The following is a 20,871-nucleotide window of genomic DNA, read 5'->3' on the forward strand; positions in this document are numbered from 1 at the left end:
GAATATGGTGGATGGGCAGATTAATAAAAGCCAAGTGTAGGTATGGAATGGAATTCAAAGAGCTACAAAGCATATACACATGTACTTGATGAAAAATAAAATGAGAAAAATGATGTTTTTAACATTGTTAAAGCAAAGTGAAGAAGATTGATGCAATTTTAGGTTTTTGTAGGTTGATGCAATTTTCTAGCAAAGTTTTTACTACACATCCCCATTGTCTTAAAATCTAATTGTTCCAAAAATAATAGAATGATGCTTGCAAGGCAAGGATATTATTGACATAAACAAGAATGAAGTAGTGGTGGTTTATCTTTCTTTAGGTTTAGCTACAAGTTTCTGGCAAAGTTTTAAAAACTCTCCATTTTCTTTAAATCTAAATGTTATAAAGATGATAGATTATTGCTTTTATAGGCAAGGCTCCCATTTTGTGTAAGGAAGTGAGCCTTATGCATGTAATTTTGTTTCTCCACAGAGAATTAGTTGAGGCAATTATTTCTTATCATTGGATATACTTTTTGTGCATATATCCAAATCATGTTTGCCATACAAAAAAGAGATTTGTGCACACCGAACTACAATGAGGAGCTGCAATAAGATACGTGGAGAACTTATAAGTTACCCTTCAAAAACTCGGAGGAAATATTGCAAGATTCATCTTAGACATTCCAGCTGCAGTTGTCTAGGTTATGGGGCTTTCATTGGAACTCACCTGCTTTTCCTTACTCCACCATCCATAAATCGATTGTAAGGCCAGCACCCTAGAACAAGAAGGATCAACTTGACACACAACCGACTTGATATTATCAGACTTGGAAAACAACTATCATAGCTGTGGTTGTCCAGGTCTATGGGAATGAGGTGGCATATTCATTCCCATATTCATCTGCATTCCCATGTTGTTACCAACTGTTCGAACATCCATCATTGCTGGAAGGCCGGCTCCCTGCAATAAGACACACTGGCATTATTCCATATGCAGAGAAAGCATGCAACCCATTATCATAACCCCATATACCCTACCCCCTCTTTCTTTTGTCCTCTCCCTTTGCAACACATTAATAAACCCCCATTATGGTACTAGTTGGAGCTAGACAGATCTGCATTGCATTCTTGTATACCCTACGCATATAGGTTGCATACTGAGCCTTTAGCAGTAGTGCTCCATCCATCACAACCCCCCACCAGCTCAGTACTTTCATAGTTTATATTGTCCTTTTTTTCTGGACATTCAGAGGACACTGACAGTTGTACATTGATTTGTCTCATAGGTCGAGTTCGGCCTCTAGTAGACGTCAATACAACTCTCTCTCTCTCTCTCTCTCTCTCTCTCTCTCTCTCTCGCTCGCTTGTGTGCCTTTTTGGCCCCAGTTCGCCATTTCGCCATTTCGCCTGTGTGCCTTTTTGGCCCCTTTCGCCATATCGCCTCTCTGCCCCCTCTCAGTTCGCCATTCCGCCTCAGCCCCCTTTCAGTTCGCCATATCGCCTGTGTGCCTCTCTGCCCCCAGTTCGCCATTTCGCTTGTGTGCCTTTTTGGCCCCAGTTCGCCATTTCGCCATTTCGCCTGTGTGCCTTTTTGGCCCCTTTCGCCATATCGCCTCTCTGCCCCCTCTCAGTTCGCCATTCCGCCTCAGCCCCCTTTCAGTTCGCCATATCGCCTGTGTGCCTCTCTGCCCCCAGTTCGCCATTTCGCTTGTGTGCCTTTTTGGCCCCAGTTCGCCATTTCGCCATTTCGCCTGTATGCCTTTTTGGGGCCTGTGTGCCTCTCTGCCCCCAGTTCGCCATTTCGCCATTTCGCCATTTCCCCACCCACCCTTGCTCAGGCCCCCAAGGCAGCAACATAACTCTCTCTCCTCCCTACTTTGGGAAGGACTGCAGAGTGATTTGGAGGAATGGCCCCGAGTCTCCAAGAGAAACTCGAGGCCCTCGAGATGGCAATGAAGGCACTAATCAAGGAGAACAAGAAGACATCCGATTCCAACCTCAATGAGGTGGAAAACAAACTACGCAGGCACATCATAGCTCTCGAAGCACGGGTCACGAACCTCGAACAAGAGAACACGGCACTCAAGGAGGAGGTGAGTGCATTGAAAGTGCAAATGGTAGCCATCAAGAATGCTGAGAAGGAAGAAGGGGAGATCAATGACAACACTCTCACGGCCATCAAAGAAGAGATCTCCAAGGAGATCACAAAGGACATGGAGGGAAAGCTCGAAGCCAAGCAGTCAGGATGGGTCGAGGTGGTGAAGAAGAACATCCGTAAAGAAGTGAGGGAGGAGACTCAAAGGGAAGAAAACCAAATCATTCACACCACCATTGAGGAGGAGAAGATGAGGCATGCCCGCCGCCTCAACATTCGAGTCACAGGTATAGCCGAGACACCCGACTCCACTCCCAAGAAAGATGGACAGCTTCTATGCATGAAGCTCGGCTACAAGGAAGAGCACCCTCTCCCCTTCACCAAAGCATGGAGAGCCGGGAAAGACTCAACACGCAAGCGAGCCCTCATCCTACAGTTTGCAGGAGAGACGGAGAGGGTCACCTTCATGAGGAAGAGGGTCATACTACGGGGTTTAGAGGGAGCTCCTATTTTCTTGGATGATGATCTCACGAGGATGCAGCTTGAGCATAGGAGAACTTGCATGCCACGAGTCTTACACGCGAGGAGAGAAGGCAAGAAGGCCTTCTATCGAGATGGTCGGGTCATCATTGATGGCCGGCCCATGGATTAGCGGTTGGGGGCCTATGGGACACAGACCAGGGCACTGACAGAGATACACATAGCAGTATGGAACTGTAATGGTTCACTATGGGTGCAGCCTGGACGACTGGAGCATGTTATGGTGGGGAGAGACATCATACTTCTGACAGAGACACATCAGAGCCCAGAGAGAGGGCTACCTCGAGTAGAGGGATTCCAGTGGGAGTCAGCATACAGGAGGACCACACGCCAGGGTACCTCGAGAGGGTCGGGGGGAGTAGCAGTCCTATTCAGACGGGAGCTACAGGGGAGACTGAGAGTGGTAGCACAGGATCCAGAGGCCAGATACATGTGGATCAGCTTGCAGCTCTCACAGGACAGGGTTATATACATAGCCCTATGTTACTTTTCTCCATCAGGATCCTCCTATGTCATTACAGAGGACATGCCACAGGAGGAGGAGATAGGAGCCTCGCCCTACACTTGTCTGTCAGAGGAGATTATGCATTATTCTACACTAGGGGAAGTATTTCTTACGGGCGACTTCAATGCCCACACAGAGCAAACAGTGTGAGGTGTATGACTATGATGACATGGAGATCCTCCACCCTGTGGATCCAGAGGAGATAGGGGCTAGTCGGGCATCAGAGGACACTGGACCAGACAGAGGACATTATGGGAACCACTTACTAGAGTTGGGAGCCAGGCATCGTCTCGTTATTTATAACGGGATGCTACAGTGGCCAGGATCAGGAGGGCTGACATGCTTCCCACATGGGGGTCATACACGGACCGGAGGCACGGTGGTAGACTACATTATGGGGTGTTTGGAGGCATCACAGCTTGTCACCTCATTCTCCATTCCACCTCGTCCTATTGGGGCAGATCATACATACTTGGCATTTTCACTAGCCGGATCACCAGTATCACCAGCCCGCCACATACCGACGCCACACACTACCATCTACTTCACACATGACATGGCAGACATATACACTGGCAGAGTAGAGGATGGGCTCCTACTCATGGATCCCCTGGCATCTATGGATACCATTACAGCCCAGCTCGCATCACTCCTACACACGGCTGCATTACAGAGCTTCCCACATCGTGTACACTCAGGAGAGCCTGCGAGACCTGGGACTATGCCCCAGAACAGATGGTATGATGACGAGTGCAGAGCCCTGTACTCAGGACTCCGCATACAGAGAGCCTTGGGAGCCATCACAGAGCAGGAGTCCATGAGAGAGATGAGGAGACTTACTCGCCGCAAAAGGCGGGCCTTCGCAGAGATACAGGAGCTAGAGATCTTTCATTTCTTCATGAGTAGAGATAGCCCTGTCTCATGGCGGCACTTCAGAGAGCCCCGGACCCCGACACCTATTGCAGACCCACAGACATGGCACACATATGCAGAGGGTCTATACCATGTCCCACAGCAGCCACCTATACCTCAGCCACAGGAGCCTCGACCTACCACAGCTAGCTTCTTTACCCACTCGATGGTACAGGAAGCTATCCGCCGCCTACAGCATGGACGGGCCGCCGACCATATGGGCCTGCAGGGTGAGCATCTCATATATGCAGTAGATTCTTTAGCTCCTTTTCTTGCACACCTGTTTAACAGGGCACTAGCAGAGGGTTTGCCTGCGGAGTGGACGATGCACACCATTGTGCCGATTCACAAAACAGGGGATATGCTCGATCCGAGCAACTACAGGACGGTTATGGTTGGCCACGTGCTGGCCAAACTCTATGGTGCAGTGCTGGAGCAGGAGCTTAGCTTATATGCTGAGCGAGCAGGTTTACGCTCTTCAGGGCAGGCAGGCTTCAGGAGAGCTTTCTCTACCACTGACCATGTATTCACTTTGAGATGTATGATTGATCAGGCCAGAGTGAGGAAGAGAAAGCTCTATTGCTGCTTTGTGGATTTCCGCAAGGCATTTGACACAGTACCACGAGAGAGGCTCTTTCAGCGCCTGCAGTCTCTTGGCATACCAGCAGATATGACATGGGGCATCTATGCATTATATGAGCAGGTTTTTGGGCGAGTCAGATGTCCAGGAGGTATGTCCGAGACTATTGCTAGCACCATTGGTGTGAAGCAAGGATGCCCACTTTCCCCCACGCTATTTGGGTTATACATTGATGAGGTGGCTGACTTCATTACACGGGGAGGCGGAGATGGAGTTGATTTAGCAGGTACCTCAGTACATATTATGCTCTATGCTGATGATATTGTATTAGTGTCTGAGTCCCCAGGTGGTCTACAGCAGCATCTACATGCACTCCATGATTTCTGCACACAGAGGGGTCTTACTGTGAACCTTGGGAAAACCAAGGTTATGGTCTTTCATACATCGAGACAGGGCAGGAGTCAGCTGACATTCACTCTCGCAGGATGCCAGGTGGAGGTCGTGACATCATATGTGTACCTAGGGGTTACCTTCTCTGCAGCAGCCACACGCTTTACCATGGGTTAAGCAGCCAGAGCTAGATTGACACGGGGATATGCAGCATTGGCTATGCTAGAGAGACAGTGCCACCAGGCGCATTTTCAGGAGCCCCGGACGAAGGGATGGCTATTTGACACATTAGTCACACCGGCATTGATGTATGGAGCAGCAGTATGGGCGCCAGGCCTTGCTACCCATTGGTGGACACAGATAGAGAGACCACAGGCCCTCATGATGGCACGCATGATACGCAGCAAACCGTCAGTACCTCATGACATTATCCGAGCAGAGTTTGCTGCGCCTCCTATGATGGTAGAGGCCATATTTCAGACTATATGCCTGCTAGACAGATTCAGAGAGATGCCACAGGACAGATTATCATACAGAGCTTTTCAGGCATCTAGACAGTTGGCTGAGGCAGGAGATAGAGGATCATGGTATGCACAGGTCACACATTGGTTCTCACAGCATGGCCTAGACATGGATCATCTACCACCATTCCAGTATGACAGGGATGCACCACATATCCGTCTCTCTCATAGTGAGAGGAACAGAGTATTGAGACAGGATCTATGGCAGCTCTATACAGGAGAGACATGGATATCGCCTACACAGCCTCTTCCACCGAAGATGCTATACTACAGAGATCACTTCATGAGTATCACTGTTGATGGATTTATAGAGAGGCCTAGATACATGGAGGGCTTTTTACCACACGGCTCCCGAGTGGCTATTGGTCAACTCAGAGTTTCATCACACCGATTGGAGATTGAGACTGGCAGAGCAGCACGGATCCCCCGAGAGGAGAGGGTATGCAGATTGTGCAGAGAGGAGGTGGAGAGTGAGGAGCATTATGTATGCAGATGCAGAGCATATACAGCCATCAGAGAGAGATATCCCATTTTATTCAGAGAGCCACATTCCCTACGCCAGATCTTTGAGACAGCAGACCAGCGCATACTGGGGAGATACATTCTAGACATACAGCGCCACAGAGAGACATTATTACAGGCTCAGACAGCTCCAGAGGGGGGACGACAGACACAGATTACTACATTTTTTCAGAGATCCATACCCCTCCCAGCCCCTACACGGCAGGGAATTACTCTCCAGAGAGCAGAGACACTTAGAGCCCGCAGGAGACAGAGGACACCTGGCTTTCGGACACCACGCCTATACCAGAGAGAGATGACAGAGATCAGAGCTCAGTTTCACAGAGAGGGTGCGGAGCGACTGGCTCGCTTCAGAGCACACCCAGGCATGTTCTTCAGGGAGCTGTGGACACCCCCTTCACTGATGTATACCATTTTATACCCCCAGTATGGTACAGGATGGAGCTAGCTAGGTTGCATATCATGATTGTATACTCCATGCATATAGCTTTGCATTCTCCTAGTAATAGAGCTCCATCCCCTGCACACCCAGATTCAGCTTTTTTATTCAGTACTTTTTCATTTTGTTGGGATGACAGAGGATACCCCATACAGGTACTCCGATTTGTCTCATAGGCCGAGTTCGGTCTTTTGGAAGACGTTAATAAAATCTTTCTTTCTTTCTTTCTTTCTTTCTCTCTCTCTCTCTCTCAGACACACACACACACACATTACATTGTATACATAGGGCCCACATGGTATGCAAACCCTCTTTCCATTGGCAAATGTTTTTTTATCTATGTTTTTTGATATCCGATTTACTCTATATGATGCCCTTAGTAGGATTCCAGAGATCAATACTCTCTTTGAGAGAGATCGATAGGCTTATATCTCTCTCTCAAGGGCATTACCAAGATGATTCGTACTCTGGTAGAATCTAGCAATTGGTCCAAGCACGTGGCAACCTGCCATCAATTTGCACTACCTCTTGGAATCAAAATTCACCCCATGTTTTGCGTCAATCCTTTGACAAAACGTCCAAGTGAAGGTGATGAGATTGTGCCAATAGAGAGTGGAGGAGATCCCTAACTTTGAGGACATGAGGTATATTCCAATGGAACTTCAGTTAGTTCTAGATCATGGTACTAGGTCGTCTCGGAATACCGTTTGCTAGGAGGTCGAGGCTACATGGGAGTCATTGTGTAGTCTAAAGAGTCCTTTCACACCAATGGTTCTTAAGGGAGGAAGTATGTTACATCAAGGTTGCATCCAAACGCAGTTTGGATAGGATCCAAACGTTTACATCTATTGAAATGTTCGCTAACGTTTGGAATGTGGGAGTTTGATTAATATAGGTTAAAAAATGAAGGCCGAACGCACGTCAACATCACGTTTTTTAACCTGCGTGCGTCCAAGAGGGGGTCTCTACTTTGGTTCACTCCACTAGGAGAGTGAAGCAAGGTTGCCCGTTATCTCCTTCATTGTTTGGTATGTATGTGGATGAGGCTTTTGACTACATTGAGAGATTGGGGGACAGAGGAGCCCAGCTAGCAAGTACATGGATCCCACTATTGTTATATGCTGATGATATTGTGTTGATCTCTGACTCCCTTGAGGGTATGCAGCGTCATCTGGATGCTTTACATGAGTTTGCACATGATAGTGGATTTGTCTGTCAACCTTGGCAAAACCAAGGTTATGGTGTTTAACACCACGCCACAGTGGGTTAGGCGATCAGCTTCCACATTTACATATGGGCAGGAGATTGTGGAGTATACGGATGCATATACATATCTTGGGGTAGTATTCAGTGGGCCAGTGTTTTCGATGAGGAGAGCAGCAGAGACTAGATTGACTAAAGCACATGCAGCCCTGGGTGGTTTGGAGAGGATGTGTTCGCAGGTTCAGTTTCAGGAACCTCGAACGAAACTTTGGCTTTTTGACACTCTAGTGACATCAACTATGCTTTATGGAGTGCAGATATGGGGACCTTTAGTGAGCCATCACAGTGCAGGCGGGTGGAGAGGTATGGAGAGGCCTTTGGTATCTATGATTGCTAGGATTATTAGAGCCAAGGCCGTGGTACCTCATGAGATTATTCGAGCAGAGCTGGCGGCTGCCCCTCTGGTGATTGAGGCTCTTACGAGATCAGTCTCCTACATACATGGCTCGTGGGATCTCCCCCGAGACAGATATGCACTTGAGTCCTCCCGACAGTTAGCTTTACAGGGAGACACGGCTTGTTGGTATGGACAGATGACATCTTGGTTCCAGGCACATGGTTTTAGCATGGACAGATTGCCTCCCTTCCAGTATTCTCTGGAGGCACCCTCTCTCACTCTTACACGGACAGAGATTACCAGACTCATCCGTCAGGATTTAGTTCAGCTGGACATTAGGAGGACATGGATACAGCCGACTGAGGAGCTGGGCACGAAGATGGCTTTCTACAGAGAGCATTTTCTTCAGCTCACAGCAGATGGTTTTGTGATCAGACCCAATTACATGGATGTACACTTGTCTCATGCAGTACGATGTGCTATTGGTCAGATTCGCACATCCTCACACCAGCTTGACATTGAGATTGGCCGATATAGAGGTATACCAGCTGAGGCCAAGATATGTCGAGTATGCCATGGGGAGCCAGACATAGAGCTGCATTATATATGCCATTGTACTGCATACTATGAGATACGTGGTCGTTTCCACTGTTTATTCAAAGAGGGTTTTGGACCACTTTCCAGAGTCATGGGATACCAGGACCAGAGGTGTTTGGGATTGTTCTTGCTTGAGTTGCGGAGATATAGAGATAGCCTGCTTAGGCGCATAGAGAGCCAGACTCAGAGGCACATTACACACTGCTTTAGTCCAGCCATCACTGCACCAGATGGACCACAGCAGCAGCAGGACATGGATACCGCCCACACTAGAGGTACACTGATTGATCGTGCGATTGAGCTTGGGTGGTCCAGACGCCCACGACTACGGAGGAGGGCATCCTAGCATAGACGGAGGTTGTAGCGGCGGATTCGGATTATTCTTGCGAGACATGCGGGACACCCAGTCAGGGTGCTGACCACAGAGGATATTGAGGAGATCCGCCAGCGTCCGATGCGGCACATATTATGAGATGGAGGCACCTCCATAGTGTACCCCCCCGTCCCACATGATATTGTATCCCCTCACTGTACTCCACTCACCTCCATAGCGTATCCCCCCCCCCCCCCCCCCCCTTCACTATATTCACACCCTATAAGGGTTTCTGTTTACCTTCCAGTTCCAGTTTCATTTTCTAGGTGCCAGTAGTATCATCTTTATTTTTCATTTTCTGGTTTTTTATCCAGACATTGTATCAGATCCACTATGATGTAACTTTTTGGTCTCATAGGTCATTTTGGTCTCATAGGTCATTATGGCCTTTTGAAGACGTTAATATAACATTTCATTTCATTTCATTCCCCCCCGCACAGGCCAACCTCTCTCTTTCTCCCTCCTGCACTCGCTCAACTCTCTCTCTCCCCCCCTCTCTCCCCCGCCACTCTCTCGCTCTCTCTAGACTCTCTCTCTCTCTCTCTCTCTCCCCCGCCTCTCTCTCTCTCTCTCTCTCTCTCTCTCTCTCTCTCTCTCTCTCCCCCCCCCGCCTCTCTCTCTCTCTCTCTCTCAGTTTTCGTCTCATAGGCCACTATGGCCTCTTAGAGACGTTAATATATCGTTTCATTTCTCTCTCTCTCTCTCTCTCTCTCTCTCTCTCTCTCTCTCTCCTCATATTTCAAAAAGTTTATAAGTATATATATTGGGAGCAATGTTCACTACCTTTGGAATCTTTTCAGCACGTTTTCCAAACGTACTAAACATACCATTCACTACGTTTGGAACCACCTTGTGTTACATCCCAAGGAGGGCCGGCCCTAGCATGGTTAATAGGTCTAACCTTGGGTTAGGTTAGCAAGCGACCGGGAGTTACGGATCTAAACAGGGAGGTTAGAGGTGCTTTAAAGGCATGGGCTATTTATGACTCCCCATTTACAGGAGGCTTATATATGTGTGACTTTTTGGAGTTCGTATGGGAAAGCTCCTGAGACCTGAACTTCAGGCCTGTGCGACTGCTCTATGTGTACACACCGGAGGGGTGTGTCTTGGTGGTATGCAACACAGGGCTTTGCACATAGAGCTACATCTTTGATGCTTCTAACCTCCATGCTCAGGGGTGAACCTGATTGGCTCTATGGTTGGGGAATGAGAAAAATGCCAGTGTCTGTGTTCCTTTGTTTTGCTTAACCGCAGGTGTTTGCTAGACATGGGTCTACCATCTTACAGGGAGAGTAGAGAGCATTGCGAGGACAGACAAGATCTGCAAACTCTGCTCTTTAGAGGTCAAAACAGAATAGCACTCTCTGTTTTAAATGCTCAGTGTACTATTGAGATACGAGGGAGGTTCACTGCCTTTTCAAAGATGATTTGACCCATCATCCAAGTTCAATGAATTTATGGATCAACACTACTTAGGATTCTACTTAATGCAGTTGCACCAACATAAAGACCCCCTCTATCAAGAGATCTAAACCCAAGCCCCAAACACTTCACAAACCCCCATCACCAATTTCTTTCCTTCGACCCATAAAGGTGCAATCATGAGTGCCTCTACCAATTGGCAATCCAAAAGCAACTCTGCCTCCCAAGCGTCACATTGGAGAGAGCACTCGACTTGTAGCTGGCCAGACATTCAATGCCTACGCAACCGTGACAACGTTCCATACAACAGCTTTAAGCGATTCTCTAGAGACACCCAGACGCTCCTGTTTGCAGATGCTCGCCCACAAACAGAATGTCAAATCTTAGTGGGTGTGGAGACCAAAGGTCCTGCCTCTTAGATATGTACAGTACCACCTCACTGTAAAAGGATACAACACGGTGTATACGAGAGAGCACTCACAGGAAGTAGGATCTTTCAAACTTAAAAACTCAAACTGCACAATAACACAAAATAATACAGTATTACTAAAAGTGATACAAAAGGTGGCCAAGCCCCACACCTGTGTACTCCTATGAAGGGAGCTTCAACCTAATTTGGAACTGGTAAGATCAAGGCTGTATGCTAGTAGAAGCTAGGGAGTAAACCATCTAAGGAAGAGTCCATTGCCTCTTCCAAGAGGGTTTTGGTCCACTAGTCAACAATCCCAAGAGGCGCCCAGCCCCACTGCCCTATCCAGGAGGTACTGATACCACACTAAGTCACTTCATGGAGAATTTCAACCCTCTGGAGTCACACTCGACCACGCTCGTCAGCTTCAGCGCACTCGATGTCCACGGGCTCCCGGTCCATGACCACCCTCTACAATACAGTTCATGACCCGATGACAGGATGGCCCTTCGATCTCGTTGGAGGAGGATGGCATCATTAGCTGAGTCTTGCTAGACTATCCCGCATTCATGTGACATAGGGACATAATGTCAGCCATCAGGCACCCACAGCATTACTATTAGCTAGTTTTCCTCTTTTTTTCCATGCCTCAATATTCTCATGAATTCATTGTACCACTTTTTGGTCTCATCATAGACCCTTGGGACCAATTGAAGGCATTTAATATGAGTTTCTTTCTTTCTTTCTTTCTGTATTTATTGCATTTGGAGATGCCCAACGTACTAAAAGATTGTGATGAACACTCCACTACCTGGGGCTTCAGCTCATAGAGCTCAGAAAGCACAAATACTCACTCCTCAAATTAGGAACACAGCCTAGCTGTAAAGGCCTTGGGGGACCCTTGATACACAAGCTGAACACACAAGGTTCGTACATATAGAAGCGTGCATGCAAACTCACCTCCCAACCATAGATTCCATCAGGAATCACCACCAAGACAAGGGCTAGGGTTCCACTCCCCACAGGCGAATCTAGTCAGCCCTCGCCTCCCATACCACAAAACTTCAAAGCCTATCCTAAGGGAACTTCGGCAAGATTGCCTATGAACCGGCATGTCCATGACAAGAGTCCGGTCCAAGCACAGACTATCAGCCAACTCTCTTTTTTTTTTTTTGGGAAAAACGATCCTTCTATTAGTTAATGAGAAAACACCATAAGGCTACAAAGCTCACCTCACAAGGAGGGATAATAAACACAGTGAACACCTGAGCTCCACCCCCGTGGCTGGCCGCTCTCTGGGGGGGGGGGCTACCTAGTAGTACATGCGGGAGGTGAGAAGAGCCAAACTGGAGGCCTGTAGTGCCAAGTGACATCCTCGCCCCTCGCGATGAGGAAAGGGCCAGGCTGCCAAGTGCGGAGAAACGCCTTGCGGCGACCTCTCATGCGATCCGAGTCGCCCTGAAGTTTCCCCCAGTGCCCTCTCAAGGTGTGAATGATGTCCACCCAGAGGGCCTGTATGACCTCCGCCGGTGGAGTCGCCTGGCGGTCTATGGCCTCCCTACATCGGGCTCTCCATATGTGCCAAGCCATCATGCTGCTGATCATCTCCCATCTGTGCCCGTCCCCCTCCTGGGAGACTGCCGAAGAGAAGTCTGGCGTCGGAACCACCGCCATCGCCCTGTCAGAGACCTGGATGGTCACACTGCCAGGGACGTCCTCGTATCCAAGGGCCGGGCCGCTGTCCGTGGCCCAAGCCACCGCACCCCACGTCACCATCATCTCACCTGGCGAGCCTGCAAAAACCATCCTGAGAGCGCGCTGCCAGACCTGCTGTGCCTGTGGGCAATCCCATAAGCAGTGCCGCTGCGACTCCTGTGCATGGCCGCATCGAGGGCAGGACGCTGGGTGTCTGCCAAAAGCTAGCCAAGCCCCCACAGCCAGTCCTCTATGCGCTGTAAGCCAGAGAAAAAGCGTCACCTTCCGGGGCCGGAAGCTGGCCCAAAGGCGCTGCCAGAAGTCCCTAAGGAAGGCAGGGGAGAGCTCCTGTCACCGCCAATGCTCGACCGCCGCTGGGGTGCCCGCTATCCTGTGCCTCTGGATCCGCCGCCCCCAGCCTCGCTGTGTACTGAAAAAAGGGGATGCCTGGGCTGGTAGGGGCCAAGTAGGGATCTCGCCAAAGCCACTCACCTGGATCCCACTGAAGGCGAATAAGAGGCCTGCTATCCCAAGCCCATAATCTCCAAGAAAGGTCCTCCCCTATCGAGGCCGGTGAGGAGTCTACATGCCACTGTCTCTGATGAAAGCCGACCACCCGCACCCTCTGAAAAATACAACCCTGGAGCTCATCCAAATCTAGTCGGGTCCTCTGAAGCTGGCCTCCCTCTCCCACCTCGAAAGTGAGTGGGGCGACTCTCTCTGCTGAGCCGCAGACCGCTAGAAGGATCTCATGCCGAGTAAAGACGCCCATCCACTGTGGAGGTGGAGGGTCCTGTACTGGAGTCTGCCACTCCTGGGGGATGGCCGCCTCAATGTCCTGCCTCATCAACTCTCTGCCCCTCATCCCGCTGAGTCTCCTCTCCTAAGCCTCTAGAGGCAGCTGCTGAAAACATATCCAGTCGTCTAGGGACTGGGCTGGGCCGGAGCTCAACGGGCCCCACGACACGTGAGATCGCGATCCAACCATATGACCACTGAGAAGTCGGATCAAGGGGTTCCAGATCAATGGCTGCCTCAGGCGCTCCTCATCGGTGCCCGGGGGAGTCTGGAAGAGTGACGGCCTCAGATGCTCCCAGGCCCTCAGAAGGCTAGCTGCAAAACGCTCCTCGAAGCCAAGGCCCACTCCTCTGGATCGCTGCTCTGTAAAGATCCACCTGATGCTGGGGGTCCAGGGGCCGCTAAGAGAAGGAGTGCGGCTGAGAATCCTGGAAACAAGAAACTCCTTCCACGGCTCAGCGCCTGGTACGAACCACCAACTTGCCAAGCAAAGCTTGGCTTTGGCAAATAGGATCAACTATGCCCAGGCCGCCTCTCTCCCTCGGCTGAGTGATCGCAGCCCATGCCACCTTGGCCCTGGCGGGCCGCCCGTCACCACCGGACCAAAGAAAGTTCCTGATGAGCCTCTGCACCAGGCCAATGCACGCCCGAGAGAAGGCCTAGCAAGAAGTGATGTACCACAAGGTAGCAAGCAGAACCTGGTTGGCCACAACCACTCGGCCAGCCAGAGATAAACGAGCGGTACTCCAATACAGAAGCTTCTTCCGAATGCTTAGAAGAAGGGGGGCTATCTGCTGCTCCGGAGATATGTCAATGCCCACATAGCATCCCAAATAGCGCACTGTAGTGCCGAGGGGCAGCCACTGAAACCCATCAACTGGCCTCCAAGTCGGGGGGGGCACAGAACTGACCCACAACCCACACGACTTGTGCAAGTTGATCAAAGCGCCCGAAGCTCTGCAAAACCTGTCCATGGCTGAGGCGAAGCCGCGGAGGTTCTTCTCCCCTCCCTGAAGATAGACAGCAGTGTCATCCGCAAACTCCGAGTCTAGGAGCTCCTCCGAGGTGCGGATGGGGAGCTGGAGGCCCCGCAAACCTGTATCCTGTGCCGTCAAAAAAGTGCTCATGGCCTCCGCCACAAAAAGAAAAAGAAAGGGCGCCAAGGGGCACCCCTGCCGCACCGAGCGCGAGAGCTGGAACCTCTCTTTGCGCACGCCCTGTATCAACACCTGGCTATGAGCCGATGTATAGAGTGCAGAGACCCCACGGATCCACTGAGGGGGGAAGCCCATCCTCTCCATAGTGCCTTCCAAGAAGGCCCAATCCACCCTATCATATGCCTTCTCGAAGTCGAGAAGGAGCACTGCCAGATCCTCCTGCCGAAATCTAGCCAAAGCCGTAGCCTCGCAGAAAGAGAAGATGTTATCCAGGATGCTCCTATCTTGGATGAAGCCTGTCTGCGTGGAGTGGATGATGTCCGGAAGGTGAGGCTGAAGCCGCCTGCTGATCACCTTAGCTAGGACCTTGTAGGCCGTGCCTAGCAAGGTGATCGGTCTCCACTGTCTAATCTCCAGTCTGTCTCCTCCCTCTTTGGGGATCAAGTGAATCAACCCCTCTGCCATACTGTCCGGCATGTCTCCCGACTCCATAATCTCCTGGAATGCCAATCTGAAACTCCTATGCAAGAGACCCCAGTACCTCTGGAAGAAAGCCACTAAGAGACCGTCCTCTCCTGAGCATTTGCCTCGAGGAAGTGCCTGAAGACCCTCCTCCAGTTCCGTATCCGAGAAGGGGCAGAGAAGGGAGTGCTGCAAATGGGCCGGCACAACCGGTCTCGTGAAGCTCCAGACTGCCTCCCGAGCCTCTCTCACCCTGTCATCTACTGGCTCAGCAGAGAGCAATCCCTGTAAAAATCTGTGGCTATCGCCCGAACCTTGGGGGGATCCACCACTACCTGGCCATCAGCCTGCCGAAGACACCTGAGACCCTCTCGTCTGAAGCGAGGCCCTGTCGCCTCAAAGAAATCTCGAGTCACTCTGTCTCCAACCTGTGTCCAAAAAGAAGCCCGAGCATGGAATCGGAACTCCACCCTCCTCTCCTCGATGGATCTGATCTCTGTGCGAGCTGACTCCATCTGCTCTGAAATCCAGGGGCTCGTAGGATCCCTCTCCTGGAGTCTCTGAAGGGAAGCTAGACTCCTCCGCAGGCTCCTCTCCTGCTCTCTAAAAGCCTCCAGACGGTCAGGGCAGCCTGTCTGAGCATCCTACTGATCTCCTGCAAACCCCTGGCAAGATCGCTGGCTACCGATCCTCTCCTGAACTGAAGCTCCTGCCAGACCTGCTCAACTCTGGTCGCAATCGCAGGCTCCTCTATGAGACAATCTGGAATCCGGACGCTCTGGCCTCACTCTCCTCTCGTAGGGTCCTCGATCTGGAGAAGCACTGGAAAGTGGTCTGAAAACGAGGAGCCTGCAAGTATACCCACAGTGCCACCTCTATCACAAGCCCACTCATCAATGTAAAACCTGTCGATGCGGGAAAGGTTAACTCCTGTGGCCCGTCTATCCGAGCGCGAGAAAGATAAACTCCCCTGCAACCTGCCAAACTCCGAGAGAGTCCACGGATCCTGGCCTCTCACCTGCAGCACTAGTTCCTCCCAGGCAGCGAGCTCCGGCCCATGAATGGTCTCCTGGCTGCCCCCCATCCTGTCCTCTGCATCCTCCAGCATGTTGCAATCCCCCCCTAGGCACCAATGGTCTGCCATGGGGAGGGACTGCCTAATGGTGCTCCAGAACTCGGCTCTCCCGGTCGCCCCATTAGGGGCGTAGAAGTTGAGGAAGCCAATGCGGTCTTCCCCAACCCGAAGGATGATCCACTGCGCTCGACCCTGGACCAGAGTGCCAGAATCCACAACCTCGGATAGAAGCTGCTCGCTACTCCACCCTGGTTCCCCTGGGAGCCATATGCCGGTGACCAAAAAGTGTGACTCCTGCCTGGCAAGATCTTCCCGCAGGTGCGGGTACGCCCGGCAGAAAGGTGGTGTTCCTAAATGAAAAGGATATCTATGGGTCCTCCAACGAGAGCCCTCTGGATCTCCTGGCGAAGTCTGCCCCGACCAATGTAGCAGCGATGTCCACCAAGACCCTGGATGTTCCATGAGAGGATCCTCATGGATGAGCTATGGCAAGTGAAGCAGCCGCCACTGGCTCACCCCTCTCAGCCGGCCGGATGATCTGCCTTCCACTCTGTGAGTCTTGGGCGCCGGCTTGGAGGGAGAATAGTCACTGTCTGTCCGGGTGCGGAGTCTCTCCAAAAAGAGGGTGACTTGTCTCTGTGTCCAGCCCCACTCCGCCTTCGCCCTGTCCAGGGCATAGTCGTGAGACCAATCCTCTGCATATATGTATCTAAAGGTAGGCTGCACCCTCGGGGCGACATGGAGGAGAATCAGTAGCACCGCCTCAACTGAGGTGTGGACCGGATCCGCCCGCCAATCTCCTATACCAAACAAGCTCATGCGGGCTGAGTGTAATCGGGTCTGCAATAGGTCCGTGAGCCCCAAGTCACTGAAGTGGTGAGAAAACTCCAGTATCTGATCACGCAGAACTTCCTCTACAGAATTGCAATCCCATGCTGTGTCTGGGGCAACACTGAGAGGAAAGGAGAAGGCCACCATGCTGCTCACCACTGAAGGAGAACGAGGGGGATGGCACACCACGCAAACTCGCAAGGGCGCGACCAGTGTCTCGAACGGGCCAGCATCCAGCTGGAGACACCTGAAAAAACCGTAATCCACTGGGAGCCCCATCACTCGCGGGGGCCCCCCAGGGGAGGCTGGAGAGAACTCTGTGGCGGGCGAAGCTAGGATCACCATCTCCACCGGCCCGGAGTGGCGGTGGAACAGCCGCTGGACTGAACTCTTGCCTACCCAGCTGCGCTGCCCCGAGGCAGTGGGTGGTCTGGCGGAGTATCCTGGAGAGGCACGGGCACTGAGTCTGAATCCTCGTCCATCGGGGTGGGACCTGCTGGCCGCCTATCCCTGACTGGAGCATAAGTGCGGGTAGGTGCCTGGACGCCAGCCGGAGTCGCCTGTCCGCCAGCCTGTGCTGCCTACTGGCGTCTGCGACGGTCCCTGCGGGCCGGGCGTTTCCGCCGGCGAACCTCCTGCCATCCACCAGCCTCCTGGGTCTGCGCAGCATCCTCCGTCGGGGCCTGCTCGTCAGATGATGGCGCCTGCTGAGACGAGCCAGGGATGTCCGGTCTCTGAGGTGGATTGGCCACCCCTCGGGCCTCCTGAAGGGGGTCCAGAGGCGGCAGAGCGTGATGGATGAACCCCCTTGCGGGGACAGGCGCGTGCGAGGTGGCCCATCTCCCGACAGATGTAACACTGGCCGGGGAGGCCCGAATACTCCACGCGCTGTATCAGATGTCCTCCAAAAAGACAAGGGAGGAGGATCGTCTTCGGGAGGGACTCCGGTGACGGAACCACAACAAGAATGGCCGGGAGTCCTGCTGCCCGAGCTATCACTGAAGCCGCTGTCTGAGGCGTCTCCACCACCTGTCCGAATGCCTTGCCAATGGATGACAAGAAGGGCAAGTACTCCCTGCGGAGTCCAGGAAAGCAGATAGTGATGGGGAAACCTGTCGCGCCTGCTAGCGGGTCAGAAGCGGGGTCGAAACCGTGAGTCCATCGCGCCAGGAACGCCCGGGATGAGCGGAGGGCAATGGGGCTCCGAGCCAGCACCATCTGAGCTGCCTGGGGGGACTCGAAATCCACCTGGTAGTAGCCACGTCCCAAAAATCGACGCTGACGATCTTGGCAGGCACGCCAACGAGGCTGCCTTGCAGAAGGTCGCGAAGCTCTCTCCGCATCGGACGGCTACCCACTATCTTGCAGACCAAGGAGGAGGCCTCAAGAGCGGATACTGTGGAAACAAACAACTGATGATCTGCAGCTGTGAACTCCAGACGGAGACCGGAATCGGCAGGGGTAGTCGGAGCGGCTTCCATGGAGTCCTCCAGAGGGAAAAGGCCAGAAACCGGGGTCACCAACGGGAGGGGGACAGCCCTACGAGGAAACGGAGAGGCGGAAGATTAGAGGATAGCGGGGGCGGAGCCCGGGGGGGGGGGGGGGGGGGGGGGGCGGGGGGGCTAGCGGTGGGGGGAGGGGCGAGACGGAAGGGGAGGTGAGAGAGAAGGCGGGGGGGGAAGAGCCGCGCAACGGAGGAGAAGGCGGGGGGGGGTAGAGATGGCGGGGGAGAGAAGCGGGGCGGAGGAGAAGGCGGGGGGGTAGAGATGGCGGAGGAGAAGGCGGGGGAAGAGAAGCGAGGAAGGAGGCGGGGGAGAGAAGCGAGAGGCGGGGGGAGAAGCGAGGCGGATGAGAAGGCGGGGGAAGAGATGGCGGGGGAGGAAGCGAGGAAGGAGGCGGGGGGGGAGAGATGGCGGGGGAGGAAACGAGGAAGGAGGCGGAGGAGGAGAAGGGGGGGGAGAGAAGGCGGGGGAGGAGGCGGGGGAGAGAGGCGGAGGAGAAGGCGGGGACAAGCGGGGGGGAGAGGGGGGCATGCAACAGCGGGAAGCCGCGGGAGGGGGGAAGAGGCGGAGCTCGCAGGAGCAGATCTCAGAGATCGCAACGCTATCAGCCAACTCTATGACTGAATGAATCACAATAACCCATAAGTAACTTATATAATGACCATTGTCACTACAAATAACAATCCACCTATAAATAGCCAATAACAATGGATTATCACTAATAATGAAAGCTAGCCACCTGTAACTTGCCTGTGGCCTTCCCCTAATCCCAAGGCTCCGGAACCCTGACTAGATTAGGCCCTAATCCTGAGGATTAGTGTTAGGTACATAACATACTTCCCCTCATAAGACCTTTCCTCTCTAGGAAACAAAGTCAAGGAATCTCCCCTCTAAACTAGCAATTGTCTCCCAAGTCGAGTCCTCAACCACCCTGTCTTTCCACTTGATCTTATACTCAGGGATCAACTTATTCCTAAGCTTCCTCTCCCTGAAATCCAGTATAAGCTCTGGATCATGTGGAACAAAGGACAAGTCCTCAACCTCTACCAGTTCATTTCATAAGGTGTAACTACGTTATCCTTAGCTCCCAGTTTCTCCTTGAGTCTACTCACATGAAAAACTAGATTAACTTTTACATAAGGAGGCAATTCTAATTTATAAGCCACCTCACCAATCCTTTTCAGGATCTGATAAGGTCCACAGGACTTAGGGGACAGCTTCCCAACCTTCCCTATCCATAACATCTTAGAATTCTTGGGTATCCATAGATATGTAAGCATTCCTCCCTCGGCGCACGCTTCCTATCAACATAAAACCATGATCAGCCTTAAGCACTTCTGATAGATGCCATGCACAAACTAGCATCTCCTACATATCTACTAAGAAATTTCTAGCCGCATCAATCTTTATATCATTAAGTCTTGATACAGTACTTGGAGATCTAGGTTGATAACTGTACACCAGTAGTAGCTGAATGCTTAGCACTTTGTAGGCAAACTCGACCATTGGGATGGGATGCATCTCTCCCAATCAAATAGTTGACTAGAAACGTATGCGCGAAGCATATCCTCCAGAACCTAATTCACTCTCTCTGTCCGTTGTAGGAGAGTCATGATATTCATGACGAATCTTCCTCCTAATCTCAACACAATCTGGTACACAGACTCTCTCATCCCGGAACAATAATCCATTCCGGATCAGGTACTGACTACAGCCGCCCTAACATGGGGTATGACCTCTGTGTCCTCGTCTAAAACCGTGGAGCTCTCTGCTTGAACCCACTCCCAATACCGACTGAAATGCCCATTGGTCCAACACATCCCTCTCATGGAATCATACAAGTCAGGTCAAACTCAAAAGATTCACCTCTCCAATCCAACTCAAAGCATCTGCAACCTGATTCAAACTACACTTCCTATACTGAATCTCCATATCAAAGTCTTGCATAAGCTCTGCCCATTGTGCCTTCCTCTAAACTTAGGTCTGTCGCAAATGTACTTGATCGACTCGTGGTCAGTCAAGACAACAAATTTGGATCAATATAAATAATGTCTCCAAATTTTCAATGCATGTATCACCACATATAACTCTTTTCTCCTAAGTATGCCACCTAACTTGGCTATCATCAAGCTGCTTGCCTTTCAAAAGCTATAGGTCGCCCCCCTTGAATAAGGCAGCCCCAATCGCACAATCACTGGCATCAGTCTCAACTACAAGTGGTTGATGGTATCCGGTAAGTCTAAAATAGGTGCCTCTTTCACCTTACGCTTGAGAGTCTGGAAAGCCTCATCAAGCCTCTCATTCTAGGTAATAGGAATATTGGACTTACGTTTCCATCAAACCTTTGTTGACCTGTTGTTCCCCTCTCGACCAATTTTCTTGCTGCACATGGGTGCTACTGCTGTGGGCAATGCCACCTAGATAGCAGTGTGCAGCACTGCTGTTGGTGGTGTTAAGCAAGCGG

The 20,871-nt window shown here is 51.6% G+C and overlaps 1 protein-coding gene across 2 annotated transcripts in view; it reads right to left on the reverse strand.

Annotated features, from left to right (window-relative positions):
* Positions 1 to 345: 345 nt before the first annotated feature.
* LOC147613904 (polyadenylation factor subunit 2-like) overlaps positions 346 to 20,871 on the reverse strand; it is a 137,224-nt gene continuing 116,698 nt past the window's right edge. For both annotated transcript variants that reach the window (XM_086781910.1, XM_086781909.1), the window contains one exon: positions 346 to 943. In XM_086781910.1, coding sequence (XP_086638036.1) covers positions 824 to 943 — 120 coding nt within the window. In that variant the 3' untranslated portion in view covers positions 346 to 823. The remainder of the gene's footprint in view (positions 944 to 20,871) is intronic.

Source organism: Cibotium barometz, chromosome 43, assembly GCF_041138505.1.
Source record: "Cibotium barometz isolate CiBa-2024 chromosome 43, ASM4113850v1, whole genome shotgun sequence".
NCBI classification, from domain to species: domain Eukaryota; kingdom Viridiplantae; phylum Streptophyta; class Polypodiopsida; order Cyatheales; family Cibotiaceae; genus Cibotium; species Cibotium barometz.